The 25,611-nt window shown below is 40.5% G+C and overlaps 1 protein-coding gene across 1 annotated transcript in view; it reads left to right on the forward strand.

The window, feature by feature from the left end:
• Positions 1-25,611, forward strand: part of TSPAN9 (tetraspanin 9) — a 194,772-nt gene that overhangs the window by 83,318 nt on the left and 85,843 nt on the right. Inside the window, exon 3 of the mRNA XM_082484043.1 lies at positions 1,811-1,890. Within this exon, the coding sequence (XP_082340169.1) occupies positions 1,828-1,890 (63 nt within the window). The 5' untranslated portion in view covers positions 1,811-1,827. The remainder of the gene's footprint in view (positions 1-1,810; positions 1,891-25,611) is intronic.

Below are 25,611 nucleotides of genomic sequence, written 5' to 3' on the forward strand. Positions count from 1 at the left end.
TTCATAGCGGCCTCCTAATACGGTTTCTCTCTTTACAAAAAGAAAAGAATAACCTGCCTTTTAAATCTGCTGTATCACTTTGCACCATCAGTGCGCTGCTTTTACGCTTATGACAAAATGACGGATTTGGAAGCACTGGGCGTGACCTGAGGTATTTCTCTTCCTCCCCTCCAGGCGCTTGCACGCGTATGCGTAGGCACACGTGCACGGTTATGCCCTTTCTGTTTCGGAGTCCTAGCAGGCATGTTGCGCTGTTCTCGGGAAAAGAAAAGTGGCCTTCGGGTTGGTGTTTCTAGTTCACGGGCTACCTGCAATTCAGATGGCCTATTGCCGTACACGAGAGCGATCTCTGACACAGTAGTTAAATAGAGTGTAAATAGCTGCGGGTTCAGATATCCTTACATTTCAAGAGTTTCAAGAATTGATTGACGATCCTGTAAGAGACAGCAGCTCTGGTTATGGTTAATTATATCACCAGTGATGGCGTCACATTTTGTGCATGGCTAACTGAGACGTGTGCCTATTCAGTGTTTGCTGGGCGCTAGCCTATTCCAGTTCCTTGTCCCATGGCATTTGTTTAAGCCAGAAAAAAATTGTAAGTCACAGTTAATTTAACGAGCAAGGAGAGGCTAGCACCTGTCTATCTAATCCACACTTTTCCAGTATTTTATTGCATTAAAGAAGTATCACTGCCTGACAGTTCTAGCTCATAAACAGCTAAACAGTACTTGACATTTAAAGAGATTTTCTGTTGTGCACTTGTATAGTCAAGAGTAATTCTAATCCTATTACAGATATTATGTCATGGAGGCGTGCCCTGGGGGAGAGGGCTTCTGCTAACTGGCCGGATGGAAAGCAGAGGGGAGGGGCGAGCGGGAGGGTGGATTTATTACTTGATAGTTAGGTCAGGGATTTCTGTGGGAAATGCCCAGTGGTTGCAGTTGCTGACGATTTCACGGCAACAGCAGTGAAACGGAGTGCGCTCCGATAGCTGGTTACTGAATGAGATACTGCAAATGGGTGGAAAGGAAAAAGACAGCGTGTGAGAGGGAGTCAGAGAGGCACAGAGTGGGAAGCTGAGAGCAAGGAAAGTGCTCCGGCTCGAGGAGAGTCTCCCAGGTGTACTGCAGAAGCTTTTTGGAAATGGATGCAAGGACCATCTGCTGCCTATAGATTAGAGGGCTGTAGGCTAGAAGCGGAGAGAAAAAGCTTATGGCTCTTTTGAATAAAAATCAAAGTTCTGCATAACTGATTCATCAAGATAAATCATGAGTATGCTATTGCATGGGATATTAATGTATAAATCCATGCTGCAGCTAGACAGAGTACAGCCTACATTGCTATAAAAAATAAAACCAGCCACAATGCAGTGAATAAATTCTGCAGTGATTATCTGACTTATGTACGAAGAAAAAGAGAAGCAAAACACAGACAGCTCTTATCGCACTGTGGCATTTGCAAGGCACTGCATTTAATGCTGAGAGATGCTATACATTAAATCTGACAACTGTGAAAAGAGAGATCATGGAGAAGTCAAGTAGTGAGGATTCTTCAATTCACCGGAGTCCATCTTTGGATAGCAAAGACTCAGATTTTGCTAAACCTTCTACCTCAGGGAGGCAATTTGGTCGAGGTTTTACTGCTGGAGCTTTCTATGGTACAACTGGATCACGCGCACAGAGCCACACTGGGGTCGGAACCGGGACCGGCGTTGGGACTGGGACTGGCATAAAAAGTGACAAATACAGTGCACCCAAAGGCAGCAAATACGTGGTCTTTTACCTGGATCTATCCTTTGTTTTCCTTTTAGAATTTAAGAAGTGCAACATGGCAAGAGGCTGCCTGTGTTGTTTGAAATACATGATGTTCCTTTTCAATTTAATATTTTGGGTGAGTACTGCCTTTTCAGTTGCCTTCATTCGTTAGTGTATCCTGTACTGCTGCATTATGTGCATAGTGCATCTTTGAAGCAGTACGGTAAATTCCCCCCTCCCCTTCCTCTCTCGCATACCTGCTTGGAATATTTTCAGTGTTAAACTTGTGTCTATTGGGAAATTGTACATGCTTTCTATATCTTTATTACCACCTGGTTACTGTAGCTTGGCTACTAATTCCTCAAACTTGCTGTTCTAGTATGTGTTTTGAACTGGGTTATTTAAGAAAGGGCAGAATTGTTGCCCTTTAAGGAAGAGCAGAATTATTGTAGCATTAAAATCCTGCAGTGGCAGGATTTTTGCCTTCTGTTGTAATACCTCATTTTGCATTAAGCTGCAGGTTAATTTAAATTTGAAGAACATTGTCACCATAAACCTCATTTGCCTTCTGTAAACTTCATTTGACAAACTGCTTTTACATTTGAAGGAAGTTCTGTCCCATGTCTCAAATTAAAAACAATAAATCACGTATGTTCTAACCTCTTAAGGTATCAGCATAAATGTGAAATGACTGGAATGGTGAATTAATCTGGATTCAGTTTCAGCTGCAGTTGTCCACATTGGCGTGTGAAGTTGGAGACTTGCACTTGCTTCTTGAAGGATCAAAATTGATTTTCTTCCATCAGCCAAGGGGCATGAGGAGTTGTAACAATGCCTCAGCAAGCAAGTTTAAAGCGTAATGGCTACTTTGAGCAAAGTATTGTCACGTACAAGGGAGGGAGGAAAAGTTAAGTCATCTGGCAGCTAGGCATCCTTGAGTGAAGAGTGTTGTTGAGGAAATCACAAGCTAATTGAAATACTGAGTGTGCATGAATATAGCCCAATATGAAATGTTTTGCCTAGTTTGAAATCAAAGGTCACTGCTTTCCTGATGGTTGCAAAGCTTGGGCACATAAACAAAATCATTCATGGTTGTGATCCAGAAATATACAGTATGCCTCATAAATAAATGAAAACACCATCCCTGGATTCACTTTGGAGAAAGAGGCATTAACAGTCTAGTTCAGATAGCTACCTCTCGTGTAGAGATATCATTGTTCAAATTAGGAGTCTTACTAGCAGCTTCTCTCTTTATCTTGACCCACTTACTGAAATAACCTTTAAGAGCAAGAGTTAATGGGAGATTTGGTATGGTGTTGAACCACTCGTGCAACGATGAGCTTTTACCAGTAATAGACTGAAGTGCTACAATAACTGAACTTGTGGGAGTCTTACTTAATTAGAAAGGTAGAACTGGTAGCTGAAGAACAGCTGATCGAGGTTCACTTGTGATTTTTAATTTCTTTTTTCTTTTCTGTACACAAACCCTACCAGAAAGATGCCTTAACTGTTTCTGGAATAAATGACTTTGAACACAACAGATTTGTATCAAACTGGCTATTTGACCCAATGCTGCGTTACTTTGACACCTTGGAAGTATTTTTTTCATATGCTGTATGTTGTGGTTAGTTTTGGTGCAGCTTTTTTCTGATATCATTACTCATGTCCTCTGTGATCAGTCATTAGGTATCTCCTACCCCTCACCTCCTTAGATGCAATATCTTTATTTGCTTTTATCTCCTTCCCAGGCAGCAGTTTTCTTGACTCTGCATCAGACCTTCAGAGTCCACTTTCCCATTCCTTGCACTCGCAAAAATATTTCAGACCTCATCTGCATGCTCATGTGTCTGCTCAGCTCCCGCTGGACTTTTATACAAACACATTGCTTCTTAGGTTAAAACCAGCCTACCATCTGGAACAGTTCTTTAGCACCCTGTGCTGCTTCAACTCTTACTCTTACCTCTTAATCCCTTTTACACCCGCCCCACCATGTCTTTTGCTGTGAGGCTTATACCACTTTTCTTTTTGTTATTGAACTTTGTCGCCACATCTCTGTCTAATATTCTAAAAATGCTTTTTGTATGAACCAAGTTATACAGAATGAAAATGGTACTCTAGAATGGCGAATCTGACACATCAGAGAAGAATGCTAAAAGCAAGATGTCGGGTACTTTTCAAAGTAGTTCACAACAGAAATTTGATCCACCAGCCTGGTTTAAATTGTTCAGAAATCTGCCTTTCTTCACTTTAGCTGGCTTATACTCGCTTTTGCAAGCCAGTCTTGATGTTCCCATGCGTCCTTCCAGAGGACTGCAGTCTTGCTAAATTCTTAATTTTTTTAACCAGGCTATTTTCTTGTCTGGAGCCATTCAAATGAATAGCATTATCGTATCTTTTTATTCATGGAAGCTCAAGCTAGAACGAAGCATACTACAGGCAGGTGTTCTGTAGTTTGCCGCCTCTGGCTTTGTACCTGGAATCTACATTAGTTCTGCTATGGCTGTCTGACAGGTTTTGGATGTTTGGCGCTGTCTGTGCTCCATGCTGGTACTGTGCACTTGCAGTACCTCTCATTCCTGCCCTGGACTCTACCGCTAGCCCAGCTCTGGCCTCCCCGTGCAGGTCTGCCGGTGCCCTCTGCTCCACCCCGTCCTGAAGCACTCCCTGCTATTTCAGTCCTCTCTTTCTTCTTGACCCATTTTTCCATTCCCAGCTTTGCCTGTTCTCATTGCTTCCTTCTGAATGCCTGTTAAGCAACCCAAGCCCCAAAACATGAAGTTGTGGCCTGCTCTTGAGCAGCGACTATCGTCTTTTGTAATGCAATGCGCTTTATTTTTAAAAAGAGAAGGCTAATTTTTAAGCAGGAAATTTTCTGAACCTGTAATTCAAAGCAGAATGAGACTCCTGGTCTTCAGAGCTGAGGAGACCACATCTACACTGTTACCTTCTGACAAAGGCAAGAAGCGTTTGGGGGTTTTGCTTTGGGTTGGGTTTTTTTGTTTGTTTGTTTGCTTTTTTTGTTTTATACAGGGACTGATTTAGGCAGTCTGGAAACAGAGGTGGGAAAACTGTGTTTCAGGGAGTCTTTAAACAAATGCCAGTCTAGCAGCTGTACAACTGCAATAGGCAATCCGTCTGACCAGCTTGCTTGCCACAAAGCCACAAAGTCCTGAGCCTGTGGGAGCAGAAAGCCTGTCTCATGGGAAGTGTTTTTCCGCCATAGTAAAACGGTGTTTCTGAGATGCTTCCTCTGAAAAAGAGGACTGGTGGTCTCCTTTGGCATCCCAGAATGCTAGGCATTATTGTCTTGAACGATTCTCAGTGTTGGCCCAAAGAAGGGTGTTCTACAGTAAAAGAGAAAAAAATCTTTTTCCATTATTAGGTTCTTGACACAGCGAAAAAGGCTGGGACCTAATCTGTCCCTCATGTGACAGAGAGCTGTACTACTCCTTCAGCCTGGCAGCCAGCTCATACATATTTGAAGACCAATTATATAGGTATATTATATATTATACACATTATTTTGTATATGTAATACATTTTACATATTTCAATATGTATACATATATATACACACACATGTGTGTGTTTGAAGGTGATGGAGAAGTGCAGTGGTTAGTGGATTCTCTCTGTCGCTATGAAGCAAAAATACTGTCGACGTGATAACTATGACAAAGAGGTGGCGCGTTGTTTCTGCCCAGCAAGAATTCCGTGTTTGTGAATTAGATTCATGACACCAAAATACCGTTTTTGAAAATTAGTAGCATGTGTATTAGTTGACATGGAAGGATCACATACGTGTTCTGCAATGCAAATTGATCTAAGTGGGGCCCAGCAGTAAACTGAAACAGAAGGTGTTTTTCCACCATACCATGAAGAGCTTCAGGTATTTCTCTGTGGCCCTCTGATTCTTAGCAGTTGTTCTTGGCCATCTGGCATTGCTTTCTTTTAGAGATTAGGAAAGTCTGAGCTGAGGGTTAAGGAAGCTTATAGTATTTAATTGTGTGGCTAGGATGATGATTTACACTGAATTAATCCTAAGTGCATAATATGTTTTGCAAAGGGACTGGACAACTACAAATGTTAGTTGATCTAGTTTGCCTTCAAGAATATTTATGTGCAAACATATGGAGATTGCAAAGAAGCCAATATAGCTCTGCAGAAGAAACAAAATACTGATTTTTGCTTCTACAGATAGCAGCTTAATTGTCAAGAAAGGTAATCACCAAATATAAACAATGGGGTATATGCCTTTCTAGGGTAGATTTCACATCATTGTTTTATTAGAGGAAAAAGATTACATTAATTATTTTCACAAAATGTATCAGAAAATCTTACTGGCTATAAAGTGGAAATCCTGTAAAACATAAACTTTTAAAAGAAATTTCACTTGTGAAATGAGAATTTCATAGGGTCCTAAAAGGGACAAGTGATAAGAATAAGTTATCAAAACTTCACTAGAGAACTTTGCAAGTAGATAGTGGTCATGGTTAAATTTTAGGTTGCTCTATTAATTTAACTAGGGTTAATGAGTCCACATGCAATGAAGCATTCATAGTGCACATCATGTTAGATTTTAGCATCGCTTAATTTTAATACAAAATGCATTTTATTAGGGGGAATGTATGGCAAGACTATTAAATCTCTGATCTTCTCTGTTTTAGGAAGAACTAAGGAAAATCTAAGTCTAGTCAAGAATATCCTTAATATGGTTTATTTGTTAAATTGTTTTTATTTAAGCTACTACAAAAGTAATCTGATAGGAATAATACCTATTTATTAATGTCATAATTATAAGCAGAAGTTATAATTTATCTAAGTTAAATGAAGTCAGATTCACAAATCTAGATATTTAATATTCAGTTTCAAAGTAAATTTTATAATAGGTTGGGAGCATTTTCCTGTCGCTAAAACGTAAGACTAGAAGAGAAAGAGAGGAGCTGGAAATTTGCTGGTCTAGAAGTAGCAGGAAAGTCAAATACAGCAAAATTTTCACTGATACTCTGTTATTAAAATAATGGCTAAAGACTATTGCTCCTGAGTAGTATTTTTCTGCATTAATTACTTGTCTAATTTAATCTTATAGTGTGAGAAATTAATGTTTTTTCCTGTAGATTAAAAACAATGTTGCGTGTTTATCAGTGAGCATAAAGACAGTAGTCCAGCAGCCATGCAGGTCACTTTTCCTAAAGTCTCAGATCAGAGTAGAAGAAAGGGAGCATGGCCATTCTCTGGGTCTGGCTGCTGTCGGAGATATTGGTACTGTAAAACAGCTAAGAATTTTAGAATGGTTTATATAAGGTAATCCATCCTTATTTATGCCAAACTGGAACATATACTATAGTGCACTGTTTAGTTTGAAGTGCAAAGCTTTAATGCTTCACCGAACCTGTTGACAGACAGTTAAATCTTGTGAAGAGACTTTGTCCCTACGCATAACTGAAAATTAGTTTCTGAGGTTTAAGAAGGTTGGACAGTTTTTCCCTGAAATTAGAACAAAATTGCTAACTACAGACAGCTTAGAACAGGAAGCACATTCACAATGTCTCTTTTTTGTTGTCCTTCCCCTGGCTGCCTTATGTGATATTCCCCGTTTTCTGACACAGGGAATAATGTCACGGAAAGACAATGAGTGACCCTGGGATGCTTGTCTCTTGACATAATAGCGATATTTCCTTCTGTCCTATTTTGACTTTAATGACATAAGTCATCAGTGCGGTGGCAATTGCGGTACAATCCCATGAAAGTAAAACTACTCAAAACCAACCAACCAACCAAAAAAAAAAACCCAAACCCAAACAAAACCTCCAAACAAACAAAAAACAGCCCAAAACAAACAAACAAAAAACCAACAAAACAATCAAGATAGTGAAATTTGGAAAAAGTTAGTGTTTTCAGTCACATTAGCAGGAAGAATTCAGTTTTTAGTAGGGATTTGATAAGCTGTGAAAAGATTTCAGCTTTTGGTTTTAGTTTCCCATCCAAATGGTATAGCACTGTTGGTGTGCCTATGCAAACATGCACCTCAGTGGGGGAGAACAATTAGATAAAGATTTTAGCATGTCTACATTTTGACTGGGAGGAGAAGGAAAGGTAATATTTAGTCAAATGGTAGAGTGTCCTAATGAATATGATGAAAATAAAGTCCATATAAAAACCTATACGATGACATTACAGAACAATAATCAAACATTGTTTGAGGGCTGAGACTAGTTTTAATTAAAAATAGCACGGTTTGCTTCAGAGCTGAGTTAGACTTAACTAACACCTGGTTAATCCAGGTGATTTTAGGGTCTAAGCTGTTTCAACTTGATAGGGAAGACATCCGATATGGCATTTTTCACAGTGTTCCTCTCACTAACTGCTCTTTGCTAACCACATATTCTATTCCAGTTGTTTTATTTTATTTGTTTGTTTGTTTGTTTGTTTGTTTGGGTTTTTTTAATTATTTTTGTTTTCCTTCAGTGTGGAAGTGTTTTTACTCTAGCTGTAGGTAGGTGTGAGAGCCATTTGTGTCTGTTATTTTGGATAAACGATGAATTGATTCATGACTCAAAAAGCAAATTTGTTGTATACATCTGTTGTAATGTAGCCTGCTGGACATAGTTTAATCATTTGTATCTGAAGACATTTATAGTCATTGAAAGTGAGAAGCGGAATAAGAATTTCAAATTGGAAAACAAATTAATCCCCTCCAGTCCTCCCTGCCTGCTCATACTCCCAGAGTTAAATCTTTCTTTTGGTCTATGACTTAGGTTCTGTTCTTCATATCCTCCCGCTGCATAACCTTAAGCAAATTTCTTCAGCCTTCTGTGTCTCAAATTCCCCTAACTTTTAAAAATAATGATACCAACTTTTATAAAGCGATGGTTATAGTAATGGGGTACAATTATTTTTAACTTTGAATAAACTTAATAACTGCACTGTTTTTTACTTCCCTCTGGACTCCTAGACCCATGCTGAACATTTCGGTAGGCTGCTTGGTTGGGCCTCTGTTAGCATGCTCCCTTTTTGTCTCTTCCTGCTATTTTCTAGGTAAGTAAGCCTGCAAGAGGCCGATCCAAAGGGGTATAATCTTCCCCATGCAAGTAGAGGATGGGTTTGTAACTCCATTATCTGGCTGTCCGAGGAGGCATCTAATTTGCTTATTTAAATGCTGCTGACACAGAACAAGACCTGGGTGGAAAAGATGGGAGGATGCAGCCCAGTTTGTGGGAAGTATTTAGTTAATTGGGGTTTTGCTGTACATAAAGTTAGGCTGTTCTTAATGGGCAGCCAAGTCACCGCAGATAATGTGGTATACTATGCTTAGTAGCTCCTCTGTGTTTATCCCATATAATTCGTGAAGTTACCCAACCTTGCAGCAACTCATGGAACTTTGAATCAAAGGAGGAATTCCACTCGATATCATGGGCTTTGCTTTAAATACTTGGTCTAGTGGAAGGTGTCCCTGCCCATGGCAGGGGGCTTGGAAGTAGGTGATCTTTAAGGTCCCTTCCAACTCTAACCATTCTATGATTCTATACATATTTTGCAGAAATAAATAAACTATCTTCCAAACAAAGTAAAGGGACCTAATAGGGCTGAAGATGTGTTATTAAACAGGGAATATTTGCTGAACTTGTTGGGGTCGTCACATAAAACTTAATCATTCTAGTATCACTTTACAGAAATGACTGCAGGCACTGAACTCAAAGCAATTTCACCACTTTCTGAAACAAATTAGCTTTAAATTAACTCAGATCTCCATTCAGCTCAATCCCTTGCTGCTTAGGAGCAACTTAAATTGCTGAATTTGTTCAGCAGAGATAATTGAACTTCCAAGTGTTTGGAAATTTGACTGGGATAATCGTTCTTCTTTCCTCTTGCTTTTCTTGAGCGAGGCCAAAATTCACATGGCCGTCCAAACCCTTTTTCATTTAATTACTCCATCAGGTATTGCGAATATTCTTGGGACCTGCTGCCAGTTTGAATTTTAAAAGTCATCTGCAGCTCATCTTCAGTAATGTCTCTCAAAACCTGGCACCATGGCCAATAGGTTTCTCACTGCTCGGGTGATGCAGGTTTACCACAGGTTTACGATACATCCAGGTAGTGTTTGTGGTTGTCCTTCATCAGGGCACAGACAAGTCCCTACGCTCTTAGTAACTGATCTGAACGCAACTTTAAGTGTTTAGTGTCACAGTTAAAAGATGCTGGCTCTCTTGTCTCGTCTCTCACCCAGAGCCTCTGTGCTGTCGGGGAATGCAGACCTGTGGGTTACCCCTTGTGTCCCTTGGAAGGGGATGCAGGCTGAAGCGCAGAATGACTGGCTTGCCCTTTCTTTTATTTCTTTCTTTGCCTCTTTGTGTTTGCTATGTTGTTTTTGTTAAATGCGGAAAATGAGAATTAACTTCTCAGAATCAGAAGAATTAATAATATTTGCAATTATTGCTTCTGTTTTTGTGGGGAAGGAATTCTGTACCCACAGATTCCTACTGAGTCTACCTGGTCCTCGTTGCAAGCTGCGCTTGGTACTCCTGTCTTTTTGCCTGTCTTCTGACTCTCCTGAATGAAACCCTCTTGCGCTGTTTCTAATCAATGCACCAGAGATACATAGTTTTGAAAATACGCTGACCTAGTGTCTGTATGTCTTTCTTCCTCCGTAACGCTGGCAAGTCATGAGGCATCAGGGATTGAATTTGTATTTTTTTTCTTTCTTTTGTGGATTTCCCCATATTTCTGGTTTATGTGCATTCTGGTACAATTCCTACTGCTGTAGGTACAAATTGTAGGCCTGCAGTAGGAAATGATCACACTACTGTTGATTCTTAAAAGTGTATGACACATACTGAGAGTTGCTGCAAGGAATTAAAACCAGCAGAAACTGGTATGCTAATCGTTTCTTACTCACATAATTATTAATTTCTAACACTGTAAGGAGTTGTGGCTGATAAGGGTTTTTTTTTAACTAAAATAAGTGCGGTTTAATGGCTTTTAATTTTTTAATGGTGAAGAAGACTGAAGCAAGATAATCATGAGCTATGGACGAAGATAAGATTATGAACAGATGACTGTAAGCTGTAGGGATTCATCAGCTTAACGAATACTAGTCACTAGCAGAGATGTATTAGTTGCTTGTGTGCACGTTTCTATCATCCTAACTTAAACCAAGCAGTTTAATCTGAAAATATTATGCGTAATGGTTAACAGTGGAAGCAGTTAACTTGGAGTAATTCTGTCATATATAATCATCTCCATATACTGCAATGTATAATCACTGAGCCTGAAATGATGCAAAAGCGAAACAGAGGGAGAAGAATTGGCACTGTACTATTCAATCAAATTTTCATGCTTAATTTGCTATCTTAGAGAACTGAAAGTTACTAGAAGGGCTACTTCTGAATCAGAGGTTTGTTCTTTTAGGCATCTTGATTAAGTACACTTCTCTTTGAATGATGCTGCTGAATACTTACATTTTGTTAGTAGCTGTGTCACTGCTCAGTAACGTGGGTTCTTCACAAGACTCATTTCTTCCTCTCTATTGTTTTGGAGAGTTTCCAATCAGTTACGATCTTAAGCAGGTAAGGGAGCTGTCTATCAATGGACTGTAGTTCAGAAATGTAAGTATCTCATTTTGTCTCATTTCATTGTACTTTTAAACTAAATTGGTGGTTAAGAATCTTAGTCCTGTGCTTCTGTGCACCCCTGCCCCTTTTTCTGCTTCATCTAGCTATTGCTGTGTCCCAAAGAGTGTCTTTTCTTCTGCAGTGTCCTCTGGATGCAAAGACACGGATAACTAGAAAAAATAAACTTTATGTTCTCAATTGCTCTTTCCTTAGAGTTTTGATTGCCCTGTCATCTCCATTGTCACTGCTTTAAGGAATTGACATTACATCTGTTGCCATAATCCCAGAGTGCCTTAGGACCGCTTAATATATTTATCCTCTTGACACCTTTGTAAGTATGGGCCGTGCTTTTATCCTCCTGATGCAGATGGAGAGCTGAGCCATGAAAACAAGGAGAATGCCTGCAGTGAAGCACAGGGTAGAGGGCTGAGAGCTATTGGAGACCAGAACTAGTGAGTCCATGTACACGTGGCGCAGTTCAGCACGGGTAGGCTTGTGTTGAGTTCTGTTCGGCTGTGTGTGCCTGGCACTGTCCATGAGCTCAGAAATCCTGCTGATCGCCTATCGCGAGCTTGGGTGTCTTTGCAGTGGTCTTCCCTGCACTTTCATTTCCAGATTAGCTTGGGCAGAGACAGCTTAAATCTGTCTATATCCATGGCGTAGATGCGTCCTACTAAGAGACTTGTGCAAAGTTAAACTGAAATTGAATCTGGATCTCTAAAGTCCTTGGTAAGTGTCTTAAGCGACAGACCATCTGTTACGCGCCCTGCCTTGTCAGAGACTTGATGCAGGCAAGCCACCTCTGAACTCCACATGCTTGTGCAGCATGGGCCACAGGCACAAAACTCCTTTCAGATTTAGGACCCATAGACCAGCCTTTTATTTGGCTGTGTACTCCAGAGGTCTAGCATGTCACTGACTTCCAGAAGTACCTAGAAAAGTGAAAGTTTTCTCATGACGTACAACGTAAATCATAAACCCCACCACCACCTGCAAAGCGTCACTGAGAAAACTGAAGTTCTTTTCTTGAGATTGTCATCCAAGAGATTACAATCCAGGTGAAGACTTTGCTATGGGATGTCTCTCTTTGTGGTGTCCATTGTAATTTTTTTTTTATGACGCCAAAGCAGCTAATAAAATAATTCCATAAGTGATAAATAAATAAACCAGCATTGTATTTAAGACTTACAGAAGGTAAAGAGAAGAACACAAAAAAGTTTCCTGTGGCATATCTGGCAGGAACAATTCTTCCTACTTTCCATAGCCCCTCAAGCCATATGTTTGTCTTCTCCTGTCAGAGCAACGTTTGCTCTAATGGCTTTTTCAGCAGGTAGAATGTGAAAAGAAATCTCTAGTGGGATCTTTTTTGCCAGTCTCAGCATCTGGGAGGATGTTGGGTTTATGTCTTTCAGTGCAGCATTCTTATGGGATGTACTTTAAAATGCAGATAGCTAGTGGTATCTTTGATCCTGTTCTGTTATTTTTGTGTTTGTTTAGGCTTTTTTTAAAATGTTATCTACTCTGTTCATAGAAGGCACCTGTGGAGGTGTCTGTGATGTATGACTTGGTGTGACAGAGCTATCTGTTACTTTGGCAGGTTGAAGTTCCATTTTCTTGGGTATTTTAACTCTTTCTTTCTGCCTCTAGGTAGAAATGGAAGCTGGCACTATTGCTGGATTTTCTCCTCATCTTCTTTCTTAGCCTGTTCTTCCATTTACAACTTAATTGGAATAAATCATTCTCATGCTTTATGATTTATTAGCGGTAAGGCTTCTGTCATTCTGCTGTGAGCATTTAAATTGATGATCCAAATAAACTGTAGTGGGGTTACAAGTTAAGACATTTAAGAATACTATGTTTGATTTCTACTGGTTTTTTAACTCCCATTCATGAGACTCAAATGTAGAACTGGATATATTGGATCAGACCAAAAGTTTGCATATCCTGTCTTTGAAAGTAGATGACAAAGAGTGCTTAATAGACACTAACGAAATTGAACAAATTCATGGAACTCCTTTGCGTCTTTTATCTTATGGCCTTCCTAAATTCTCTGGCAGTAAGTTCACTTGTTTCATTACGTATGTTGTGAAGGAGGACTTCCTTTTAATCCTAGTGCGTGATAATTTCAATAGATCATAGAATCATAGAATGGTTTAGGTTGGAAGGGACCTTGAAGATCATCAAGTTCCAACCCTCCTGCCATGGGCAGGGACACCTCCCACTACACCAGGTTGCTCAAAGCCCCATCCAGCCTGGCCTTAAACACCTCCAGGGATGGAGCTTCCACAACTTCTCTGGGCAACCTATTTCAATGCCTCAGCACCCTCAAAGTGAAAAATTTCTTCCTGATAGCTAATCTAAATCTACCTTCTTCCAGTTTGAAGCCATTCCCCCTCGTCCTATCACTACACGTCCTAGTAAAAAGTTCTTCCTCAGTTCTCCCGTAGGCCCCCTTTAGGTACTGGAAGGCCCCTATAAGGTCTCCCCAGAACCTTCTCTTCTCCAGGCTGAAGAACCCCAACTCTCTCAGCCTGTCCTCCCAGCAGAGGGGCTCCAGCCCTCTGATCATTTTTGTGGCCCTCCTCTGGACCCATTCCAACAGGTTCACATCTTTCCTATGTTGGGGACTCCAGAGCTAGACGCAGTACTCCAGGTGGGGTCTCACTGTCAGATGCTGACAGATATTCTGAAAAACAGTGAACTTTCCTCCTTTCTGCTTGTCATTATTGGTTTGGTTTGGTTTAGTTTAGTTTAGTTTAGTTTTGGAATGAGAAGAAAACTTTGAGAAATTCTAACTTAAAATGAGGTTACTGCAAAAGTAGTATTTAGCAGTGCTTAGGATAGCATATGTTTAGATCATAGAATCATAGAAAAATTCTAGGTTGGTAGGAATCTGTAGAGAACATCTGGTCCAACCTTCTGTTGAAAGCAAGGCCTTCGATCATGTTACCCAAGGCCCTGTCAAGTTCAGCCTTGAGTATTTACAGCAAAAGAGATTCCACCATTTCTCTTGATAATATATTCCAACGTCAATTCATTCAGTTTGTTCTCAGTTTTTCTTACAGCCACACCATAACTTTCCCTGAAGCAACTTGCAGCCATTGTTTGTCTTGGTCGCACTCTGCTGGATGGTCTCCAGTTTCTTGAGCTGAGATGACCAAACCTAGACACAGTAGTCCATGTGTCTAACAAATGCTGAGTAGAGTGGAATTATCGCATCCCTTGATCTTCTGGATATAGTCTTGCCAATGCAGCCTGTGGCAGGATTTAAATGCTTATACTGTTATTTATGCTATTCTGGTATACTGTGGTGCAGCTTTTAACACCAAGTTTTAGAGCAGCAGCATGCGCAGCACTCAATATAGAGTTCAGTGAGATGAAGAAGCTTTACTGTGAGGACAGACATGTTTTCTTCCTCACTTCTGAGCATTTACACTCATAATATACTGCTGCAATTAGACACTTTCATCCTTTGTTTTTCCCTCCTAGAGTGAATCTGACTGCCTTCCTTTGTAGCCTCTCCTGGAGTACACTTCAGCTAAACCACTTCTGATTCTTTGAGCCATTCAGCAGTTTTTGTATCCCATCCTGCAGCTGTGTCGCTGTAAGTCATAGTTAGTTTTAAACTCTATCCAGCTTGAACGTACGGTTGGCGCAAGTGCTGACAAGAACAAAAACATTGATCTTATCACTCCCTCATCCAAGCAGCCACAGTCTGTGATCGTGTTCTCTGGTACAGTATATTGATTTTATGCATTGCTATATGTGTTACACTGATTCACAGTATTTATCGGAACTGCTGACTGCTCTTTTTCTTCCACAGTACTTTTATTTCTGGTCTGATCAGGGCTCCTGCGGTCCAGCTAGTGCTTGTTTTCTCTGTCATGTTTTGTCTCATTAATAGGGTGTGTATTGCAGAATCATGAGATTTTAGGAGTTAATGATTTTTACCAGGGCTGGGGGTGGATTAATGCTTGTGGTTAGTTTTTTGTTTCTTTTTTTTTTTTTTCTTTTTTTTAAAAGCTATTTTTTTGTGTATTCTCATGTGTGGTATTTTTAAAAATGATACTTTATATTTTCAACTTACATTGGGGGAGGTCGGGGAACAGCTAAACTTTGAAAACAATGTGTCTGTATGAAAAATAGTTTGTAGAAATAGAGGTGGTGGTTTTTTTAAACATTTTATTGAAGTGCAGACTGCATGACAACTCTGTGTGTTTCCCAACAGTGTATCTGTTCTGACATGTGTCCTAGTTTTAGTTCTTTTTCAAGTTCCTGAACGTGTCTTCTTCAGAGGGCTATATTAGAGCCCAACAGTATTGCTTTCAGTATATTTCTTTCATCTTGCTTATCCTCACAGAAATAGCTGGGATCAAGCCTGTTTCCACAACACACACAGGTCTGGAAGGTCCAAGAATGCAGGTTTCTCACTTAAAAGCTTCTGCAGCTGTATGTGAGCAGTAATAAATGGTTGACGCAAGCCTTTGGGGACAACTTTAAATGGGTGAATGGTTCCCTATTTCAGCAGTCTTGGGGATTTTTTTCCCCACTGGTTGGATGGTATGTTATGAGCCTGACCCAATCCTTAGTGACAGCTTGTCGGGCTGATTAATGCAGACTCCAGAGAATAGCTCTTTGCTGTCTGATTGATTCATGTTGCCAATAGAATTCACATTCACACAGTTTTAATAATAAACAAGAGATTTAGTGAATTCCTCCAAACCTGTGCTAAATGGCATATCCTGATTGGAGCAGGACACGCATTTGGAAAGCTTAAATACTTGCTGTATGTTACATGCTGAAGATCCACAGAATTATATACTTATATACTCCCATAAATCCAAATTAGAAAGTTAAGGATTAATTTTATTCTGTGTTGTACAATTAGACACATTATCAGAAATTTCACTGATGTTTGAATTGTTACTTACTTCTAATTTTTCTGGTTCTTAACCACTGTTTTTTTTTTTTTCTCTGGGCTTCCCACCCTGGAATGTGTTTCTTGTGAAACTATTATTTCTTTGCAGCATTCCCTGTATTTTATCTCAAAAGGGGACATGCAAAAGATTGGAAAAGATTTGTTCTCCTTCGAGGCTGTCCTTATCTCCTGTATCCCTGATGTTGGTATGTTTTGGGGGCACCCACCTTGTTTTGTGGTTCTGTGTATAACTCTTCTCTAGGTGATGGCCATCCCTGTTCCTGCATCTTTGGAAACTCTCAGGGGCTCACGAGAACACATAGCATTACGGCACAGTTACAGCAGGAAGATAGAAGAGTGGAGACAGAGCAGTGGAAAGGAGAAAAAAATTATTCTTTGGATCTGGATGGTTTCTATTTCCTTGTTATTCAAGAACTCTTAACAACCCCAATTATGAGATCCTGATTCTGGATCTACAAAGAGTTCTTCAACAAACATGTTCAAGAAGGTTATGCCTAAAATTATTATAAAAGGAGGAAAACAACACTATTGTAATTTTATCTGGTCTCTTACTTGTGGGAACATATACATAGAAGTATATTTGTCTTTTAAAGCTTTACTGTGTGCATCATAAAGACATATGAAAGAAAATGAGGAGGATAAAAGCATCCTTCGTTTCTTCCCCTCTGCCCCCCCCAGTCTCTTCCTCCTCCTTTTTTTTTGGTCAGAATCCACAGCACACAATTTGTTGCTGCCCCAAGTTTAGCTGTACACCTACCTGTCTGTTCTCCCTGCCCAGCCTTGCTGGTACTATGTCATACCTGCCCTTTTGTGATTCAAAATTTGAGTAACTGAGTGGGGGAAGCAAAGATCCTGATGAGAGTACGATCAGGTTTCTGAGTAATAACAGCTGCTGGCTTATTTGCTTTCTTTCCCAGCCTCCATCAGAGAAAGCCATGAGGGTTCATTTGCACTTGTGAGCGTGAGGCACAGCTTTTATAAATCTGGTAGCACTGTGCCTGTATCTGATGTGCCTTCAGATTTTTGAGTGGATAATCGGTAGATTTTTTCTGTTTTCTGTTGAAAGAAGCTCAGCACCTTCTAAGGAACCTTCTTTCTGTCCTCAGCTTGGTAAAAGGTTTCTGTCCTCAACCTGGTAAAAGGTTCTAGAAGCTGTAATTTCAATACTGTGCTAATGAGAGTCTCTCACATAATTTTTTGCTTCATTGCAGCTTAGGGGAGAGAGGGAGGCTTCTTCCTTCATTTTTTCTGCCCTGTAGTGTCTCCTACTCCTGTCTGTTCTTCCGAGACTGCAACTTGATGTGACATTCATTTCAGCAGTAGCTCTTTTTGCTGCAGTATCAGTGCAGATTTATGTCTGGTCATTGATGCATTTTCTGGGTAGTCAGCTCAAGGTTGTCTGCGCTACAGAGTGTGTTGTGGGCAGGTTTAGCAAACAAAATGTTCAAACCCAATAGCACGAAGAGGAAAACCAGGCTTATTGAATTATGGCTGTTTAGGATTATATAGACTATATAGACTTAAGATCTGTCTGAGGGCTGGAATGAGCACAGCAGTGCTGAAACAAAAGGCAGAGTGTAGAATCAGGAACATGTGCTTGAAAGGAAAAACCTTGGGAGCACAGAGATTGCCACAGAGACATGACGATGTCATCACTGTGCTGGATGCACCTTGAATTATTTTTCCTCTGAAAGATTAGGCAGTATTTGTGGTGCTTGTTTTGCTTAAGTGTCCCATTATTTTAATCTAACAGTGCTTAGGAAACACAGAGAGCATGACATTGCACATGATCAAGTTTGAGATTGTTCTAATGATAAGGCACAGCTCAGCTCTTTGAGACTGAGCAGAGGCAGCCTTTTGCCTATCACTCCATGAAGAAGGAGCAAGAAGAGGATGCAAATATTTTTGTTTCTCCAGGGTGAAAAAGTGGGCATTGGAGAAAGACTGAGTACTCTTGGTCATGAATATGCCTAACTTAAATTGTTTTTGAGTGCTTGACCATAGCTGAGGCCATTAAAATACGCCTTTTTAATAGACTGTATTGTTTTCAGTAAAGTTGTTATTTTATAACACTTGTGCAAGTACTTGAAAAGTCAAGCCTTGTTACTCTAGTTCTATCTGACATCCATCTTTAGAAAATGATTCCTGAGCCATCGGTTGCACAAAACCCCAGTGAAACGGACAACCAAAAAAAAAAACCCCATCAAAACAAAAACTTCAAGAGAAGTCCTGAAGTCGAACACCCATAATCAAAAGTAGGATTTTTGAAATCTTTCATCAGTGACTGGGCTTTGTTGCTGGTGAAGTCAGCTCTCTCAAAGAAGAATGGGTTGATGGCTAGTTTTCAAAGTCCTGAATGCCTGGTACCCTATTCAGTGACTGGCCAGATGCTAGTGCCTGAGGATTTGTTAAGCTTGCTCTCAACAGCTTGTGACAGAGTTCTTTGTGTCTTGAAAACTCTGTTGTCTTTCCAGCTCCATGGACAGGAGTCATCTTGCCTTAATTATGTATCTATGCTAAGAGATGCCTGCTATGGAGATTGTGCTGTGGGTGCTGCGTCTGAGAGATTCCCTAAAAGCTCCCTTTGTAGTTGACAGCGACGGTCTGGTTAAATTTGTTCTAATGTAATTGCTTCATGTAAGACAGGTAAATGTGATTTCAAGAGATTCTAAATTATTACTTTGTAGATGGCCAAAGCAAAGTGAGTTGGACCTTAGCTTGAATATTCAGTTTAGCATCGTTGTGTCTGAGTGATTAATGACAAGGATGTTTCCATTTGCAGACTCCCAGGGCACATGGACTTGTTCTAGCTTTTTTATTTTTGTTGTTGTTGTTTTTCTTTTCTTTTCTTTTCTATCAATAGAGTTGTCTGTCATTTAGTGGAAGACTTAATTTAAAATGTCTTTGGCCTTGAGCAAAAACTCTCACCTTGATGTAGTTGCTGTTAAGTAACATGACTCCCAAGTTATCTCTGTTTAAGGTATTAATTAGGAAGGGACTTCTAAACATTGTTTTCAGAGCCAAATATAGCAATAGGGGTAGAAAATACATTTCAGCTGACAAATTACATGAGCTTTTATTTAACAGTTCTTATTCAAAGGTACTGAATTGGGAAGACCTACTTAAATGAGTCCATTCTTCTATATTCAGAATAGTGTGGTTTTGTAAAAGAGATTCCTGCTCATTCTGGACTGATACGCCCATGTGATCCCATGACAAAAGCATAAAGAGCTCTATTTATTCGTGACTTCATGGGGACTTTCCACAGTGAGTGCAAGCCAACAGCACAGAACACTGCCATAGCTACCACTGAACTGTAGCCTTGAGGCGATTTCTTTACAGAGGTTTCCTTTAATAGATTTGCTCACAAAAAGGTGCCTGGTGATGATGCTTTCCAAATAGGTTTGGGATACACTGGCTGAGGGAAGCATGAGAGTGTGTTATATTGTGGTTATCTGCGCTGTAGATGAAGAACCTTGTCGTTTTTTCATTTCCTGAGCAAAAAACTGGGGGTCAAAAGTGCGAAGAGCCCAAGGACCTGAGAGATACCGGGTTTGCATTGTGGTTATGTGCAAGTTGCTTTCTACTGCTGCCTTTCATGAGCGTAAGATGAACAAACAAACAAAAGAATAAATGAATAGAGTCAAGACGTGGGAGAAGCCTAATGCTTTTCCTGGGCTAACCTTCCTGAAAGGAAAACTAATAAAAAATTCAAGCTGAAGATAAGGACGAGGAGTGTTAAGACACCTCTCTTCTTTAAATTTAAATCTCTTTATTAAGGATTACAAGGTAGGCAACTGAGATAAAGAGGGTTTGACTGTCTTAACCAGGGTCATGCAGGAGGACATGGCAGACCTGAGTAGCAGCACTGTGTACTTCTGTTCCCTTCTAGTCAGGTCCCCTGTCTGCTGTAGATCGACTCTCAGCGTTTATCCCCTTTATTTTTTGCTGTAGTTGTAATGACCTCTGGACTAGCAAACAGATGAGTTGACATTTTATTATGTATGTTGTTCGTGGTCTGAGAGCTGTGTAAAAGTGACACTTAATGCAGCCATTTGTATCTTATTCCTGTCCGGCTCTTCCAACCCTATGAGACTTGAATTAAACTTCTCAGCAGCGGAATGCCACAGGGTACATACCTCATACTTAGGAGAGCTCTCGGGGTGGGGGTTTCTATAAGTAATTTGGGAGTGTGAGGCAACAACAACTTTTTGTAGGTCCCTTCGCTTTGTTGCTGCATGAGGCTAACCTGGCTATGTAGTCAGATAGGGCTGACCCATGGGTGTCATCTACACTCAAAGCATTCAAGCCATACATGGCTCAAATGCTGTAAGTTGGCCACCTGTGATGTACGTAGTCATGTCTATTGACTTTGGTGACTGAGGTAGCTTGGAGAGCTTTTCACTTCTTATCCTTTTAGTGCTTATCCTGCCCAGGAGCAGATCTGCATGTTTCATAGAAATAGTGGCTTTGTTGAGTCAATAAGACCCTGCACAGTAGAACTGCACCAACTTCTCGAAGAACAGAACTTGCCTGTGAAAGCGTTGCTATTAGTGAAAGTGTGAGAGAAGAAAATAGCTCAGCTTGCCTCTAAAACCCAAGGCTGATATTTCACGGTTCAGAGTTAGCAGAAAAAAACCTCTACAAAACTGTATTTGATAGCTGCAAACCAAACATGACTGATCCAAAAAAATTGAGATGTATTGTAATGCTGGACCTCCCTACTGCTTTTTGACATTGCATTTTGGAAGAGAGCCATGCTCAATGCAAAACACTGGGGAATATGAGTGGTTTAAATTTTTGATGCTCAGGACAGAAAATCTATTTACTTGAAATGGAAAATAGAGCTCCCTGTGAGAAGGATTGTGTGTCATCACTGCCACATGAAATAATCATGTCTTGATAATTATAATTTTCTCTCTAGGAGTCAGACCTGGCAGTAGAAAAGAGCTGCTTTTTACTGACTTGCTTATGGGTCACAAATACTCAGTTTCAGAATGATCTGAGAAGAGGTTGTTGCAGCCAGGTTTTTGCTAGGCTCATGGGAAGTTTTAAGGAAGTGTAAAATTCACAGGTGAGCTGCAAAGAGAAGCCTAAAACTAACTTAAGGCCTGGTATACAGTATGTACCTGCCAGCCAAGAAGTTTGTCCTGGGAGGAAGCTTTAACTTCTATTATTCTATCTATCTATGTGAGTCTACTACTCCTTTTGGGACCCTACAGGTAACTTAAGAGTGGAGCACAGTGAGGCTCTGCCTATGTTGCCATGTGCAGAATGTACCATCTCAGAATATCACTCAGCAACTGAGGTTCTGCTTGATGAGATTCTGAATGAGACAGTGAAGACAGTAAAAGGTGCTCCCAGCAGCTAAGAGTTCATGATCTCAAATGGAAAACACTTCTCCGTATATATTTACAGATGTTAAGCTGGAATATAAAGTTAGAGAGTCAGCAATGAAAGAGCTGAGAATTGAACCCACGTCTCCAGAGGTTTGATTAAAGGTCTTTACTACAATATTGTTCTTTCTCCCCGTAGGACCTCTAGATGATGATGGCCTTTCTAGGGTGTTAGAGATTTTTAAAGTCAGTAATTCTGCAGACACCTCAGTAGTTCACAATGTCTTCATTCTGAAGTGACATTGAATCCAGAATGGTCAGCGGAAAGCTCTGCAGAAGGTAAATTACTCTTGAAAAAGGTGATTTATCTCTCTGTTGTCCCTCTGGCTTTTCCAACTGGAGAGGAGGAGAGGAATTGCAGGAAGGGGGAAGCAGTAAATCTGTGCTTTTATAAAGCCAGAGTCTTGCTACTGTCTCTCCAGTTTGTGATTGTTGTGTTCAAAAAATAGCTGTAGAGCAGTTGATTGTAAATGTGGTGAGAGCTCTTGAAATTAGAAAAGTAATTGAAAGGTGAGGGGAATATGAATCACACTTTGTGAATACATCTAGGAGGCAGATGAACTTCATATGCTGATTTTCTTCAACTTCACCACAGACACAGTCTGTCTTGACCCCCCAAGCTAGGGTTCCCAACCTTGGTGAAGGTCTCTCTGACTGTCTCCTGGGGATGCACAAATTAGCCCATTTTTCCTTGCATTCCTAGTAATGCAGGAGTGATGGAAGGTAAAACTTACCTTCATCTGTTGCGCTTCCTTACTGAAGTAATGGCATTCCCCTGAGAATGCTGATACTTCATGCCCAGCATCATGCTGCATAGAAGCACTTCTCCACTTCGCTACATGTGGTTAACGAGCACATACAGTTAGCCTGTTCCCTGAAAAGTCCATGACCGTTCCCTATCTTATCCTTCTCCACTCTTTCAAGCCATGCATAAGGGTAAGTTATGCTAAGCTCATCTGTTTCCTTGTTGATTTGCGGGTTTTTTTTTGCTTTTCAATGCAATTTTCTGTTAAAATTGTGTCTTAGTGGCCACATTTTTTTTTACTTATTTGCATGAACCCTTTTTGATCAGATTAATAATATGGTAGGAATCTATCATACTCTCATTTGCCAAATGTCTTTGGCTACACTTGCTTGCTAGCTCTAATTGGAACTGTTGTACCAAGACCTTTCTTGACTCTATTTAGGGCCAATAACTGTTCTTGCTGAAAAAAAATTAAAGAAAAACGCTATGCATATAAGCAATTAAGCAGTGTTGTACCATGGGGGGGGGGAAACAACTTTCCTTCTTGACCACTGTTCTCAGTGCATACTGAAACAAGAGATTTGATTGTCCATAGCTTAGGACGCAGAGCTGCACATTAATATATTTTGTACTCTTTTTCTGTGTTTGTGCACCTCATCCTAATTGATCTCAAGGAAAAGCAAGGCTTTTTAATTTCCAGTTTGCATATTTTGTACAGTCCTCTTATTGCCAAAAGTAATATTAAATACTCTAGAGAGAAGGTCATTTACCAGGAAAAGGGGTTTGGGGACTAGTGAAGAATTAGGTTATCTTTACATTATGAAACCACAGTGTCAAAATTAGGTCACTGTTTCCTTTAATGTCTCTGTGTAACTGGCTGAGAAATGTACGGAAAAATTGAGGTAGCAAAGGGTATGTTTTTGATAAACTAAGGAAGAGCACTTGGTTTTCTGGGTTGATACGGGTCCAGTGCACTGCCAAGGGATGCATTGACACTGAAAGTCACTCAGGCGGATCGGGAGAGGCACTTTTCTCAAATCTTTGTAGAAATTATGCCTGACATAGTGTTTGGGGGCCATCTAGCCGATGATGGGCTTATTTCCTTTGGATGAGAGGCAAAATAGCCTTCCTGGCCACTTTTCAGAAGTGTTGGAGTGCTAATCCTGGCATCCTAGCCAAGACCAGCTCGGGTAATTATGCGCTGCCTTCTTAAATTCCGCATGGTGTCTGAGTGAGCAATTCATGTCCCAAATGTGGGTATCACAGTTAAGTATTTTTTCTGCTGCATCTTGTGCTGATTATGTGGTTCTTATGCAGTGCTATTGCTTTTACCACTGTTATTATTGTCCTCTTATTATTGTGTTGAGGTTTGTAGGAAGAGATGATATCTTTATTTGATTAAGTAACATATCTGGAGAAAAAAAAAGTGATGTAAGAGTCAGAACAATGTCTAGGGACTAGTAGAGACCTGGGCCTGGTTGTGCAAGGTGTTGTGTAAATACAGAATTAGAGGCAGGGCCTGTTTTGGGAGCTTAGACACTCAGAAGACAAGGCAGGTAAAGGGATAAAAGTTTGCAAGCAGAGTGAATGATGGTGTGACAGGCAGAACTTTTGCTGGTGAAATAGGAGTGGAGGTGGTGCGTTAATTCACACGATATAGGAAGGGAGAAGAAATGTAGAAGAGAAGGGACTTCATGAGCCTCTAGGCCAAAGAAGACAGAGAAACTGTGTAGAGAAAGTCATCAAACCTGGTGTTCAAGCAAGCAAGCAGCAAGAACAAGGGAAGAAGCTCTCCAGGTTAAACTCTATGTGATCATCACGACCCATTTTTCCTACTGTGGAATGAGCTGGGACTCTTTGCTTGGCATCTGAGTCTAGGTTCATGGTACCCAATTCTGCATGGCTTGGGCTAAGTGTGGAAGACTGTCGCGGAAGTGTCTATGGATACAAAAGGGGGAATAGCCATAGAATCATAGAATTGTTTAAGTTGGAAAAGACCTTTAAGATCATTGAGTCCAACTGTTAAGCTAGCACTGCCAAGTCCTCAACTAAACCACGTCCCTAAGCGTCACATCCACATGTCTTTTAAATACCTCCAGGGATGGCGACTCAACCACTTCCCTGGCAGCCTGTTCAAATGCTTGCTAACCCTTTCAGTGAAGAAATTTTTCCTAATATCCAATCTAAACCTCCACTGGCACAACTTAAGACCATTTCCTCTTGTCCTATTGCTTGTTACTAGCAAGAAGAGATTGGCTCCCACCTGGCTACGACCTCCTTTCAGGTAATTCTCGAGGGTGATAAAGTCTCCCCTGAGCCTCCTTTTCTCCAGACTCAACAACCCTGGTTCCTTCAGTCGCTTGTCTTAAGACGTATTCTCTAGACCCTTCACCAGCTTTGTTGCTCCTCTTCAGACGTGCTCCAGCACCTCAATGTCTTTCTTGTAGCGAGGGGCCCAAAACTGAACACCGTATTCAAGGTGGGGCCTCATCAGTAATGAGTACAGGGTGACAATCACTTCCCTGGTCCTGTTGGCCACACTATTCCTGATGCAAGCCAGAGTGCTATTGGCCTTCTTGGCCACCTGGGCACGCTGCTGGCTCATATTCAGCCGGCTGTCAACCAACACCCCCCAGTCTTTTTCTGCCGGGCAGCTTTCCAGCTATTCTTCCCCAAGCCTGTAGCGCTGCATGGGGTTGTTGTGACCCAAGTTCAAGTTTTATTAAACCCTTGCAGTAACACGTGCTCATTTTGAGCTGTTTGTTTCATCAGCAGTAGCCTGATTTAGTTTTGCTGTTCTGCCTTCTTGGTCCAAAATAAATTCCTTCTCTTTGTGTAGTACCTCTTTTTTATTATGAAGTGTGTGTGCTAGCACTCTGTGGGTAGATACAAGACATCTAATGATGACACCTTCCTTGACTCAATTAAAGCTCCATTTGAAAACAGTAAGATGGATGGGATAACTTTACCAGCAAATGGCAAGATAGCAATGTAGCAGTTAGAATCTGAAAGACTTCAACATTGCCAAATGCCATGACTTTGAATCCCCAGTCTTTTAAGAGTTATGTTAAGGCCTCAATCCCAGAGTCGTGTTATTAAAAATACTAGCTGAAAAGAAACCAGACTGAAAAACTAGACAAAGCATTAGCCCTGGCAGTTTTGGAGAAAA

Source organism: Vanellus vanellus (assembly GCF_965231255.1).
Source record: "Vanellus vanellus genome assembly, chromosome: 1".
In the NCBI taxonomy this organism is placed as follows: Eukaryota; Metazoa; Chordata; class Aves; order Charadriiformes; family Charadriidae; genus Vanellus; species Vanellus vanellus.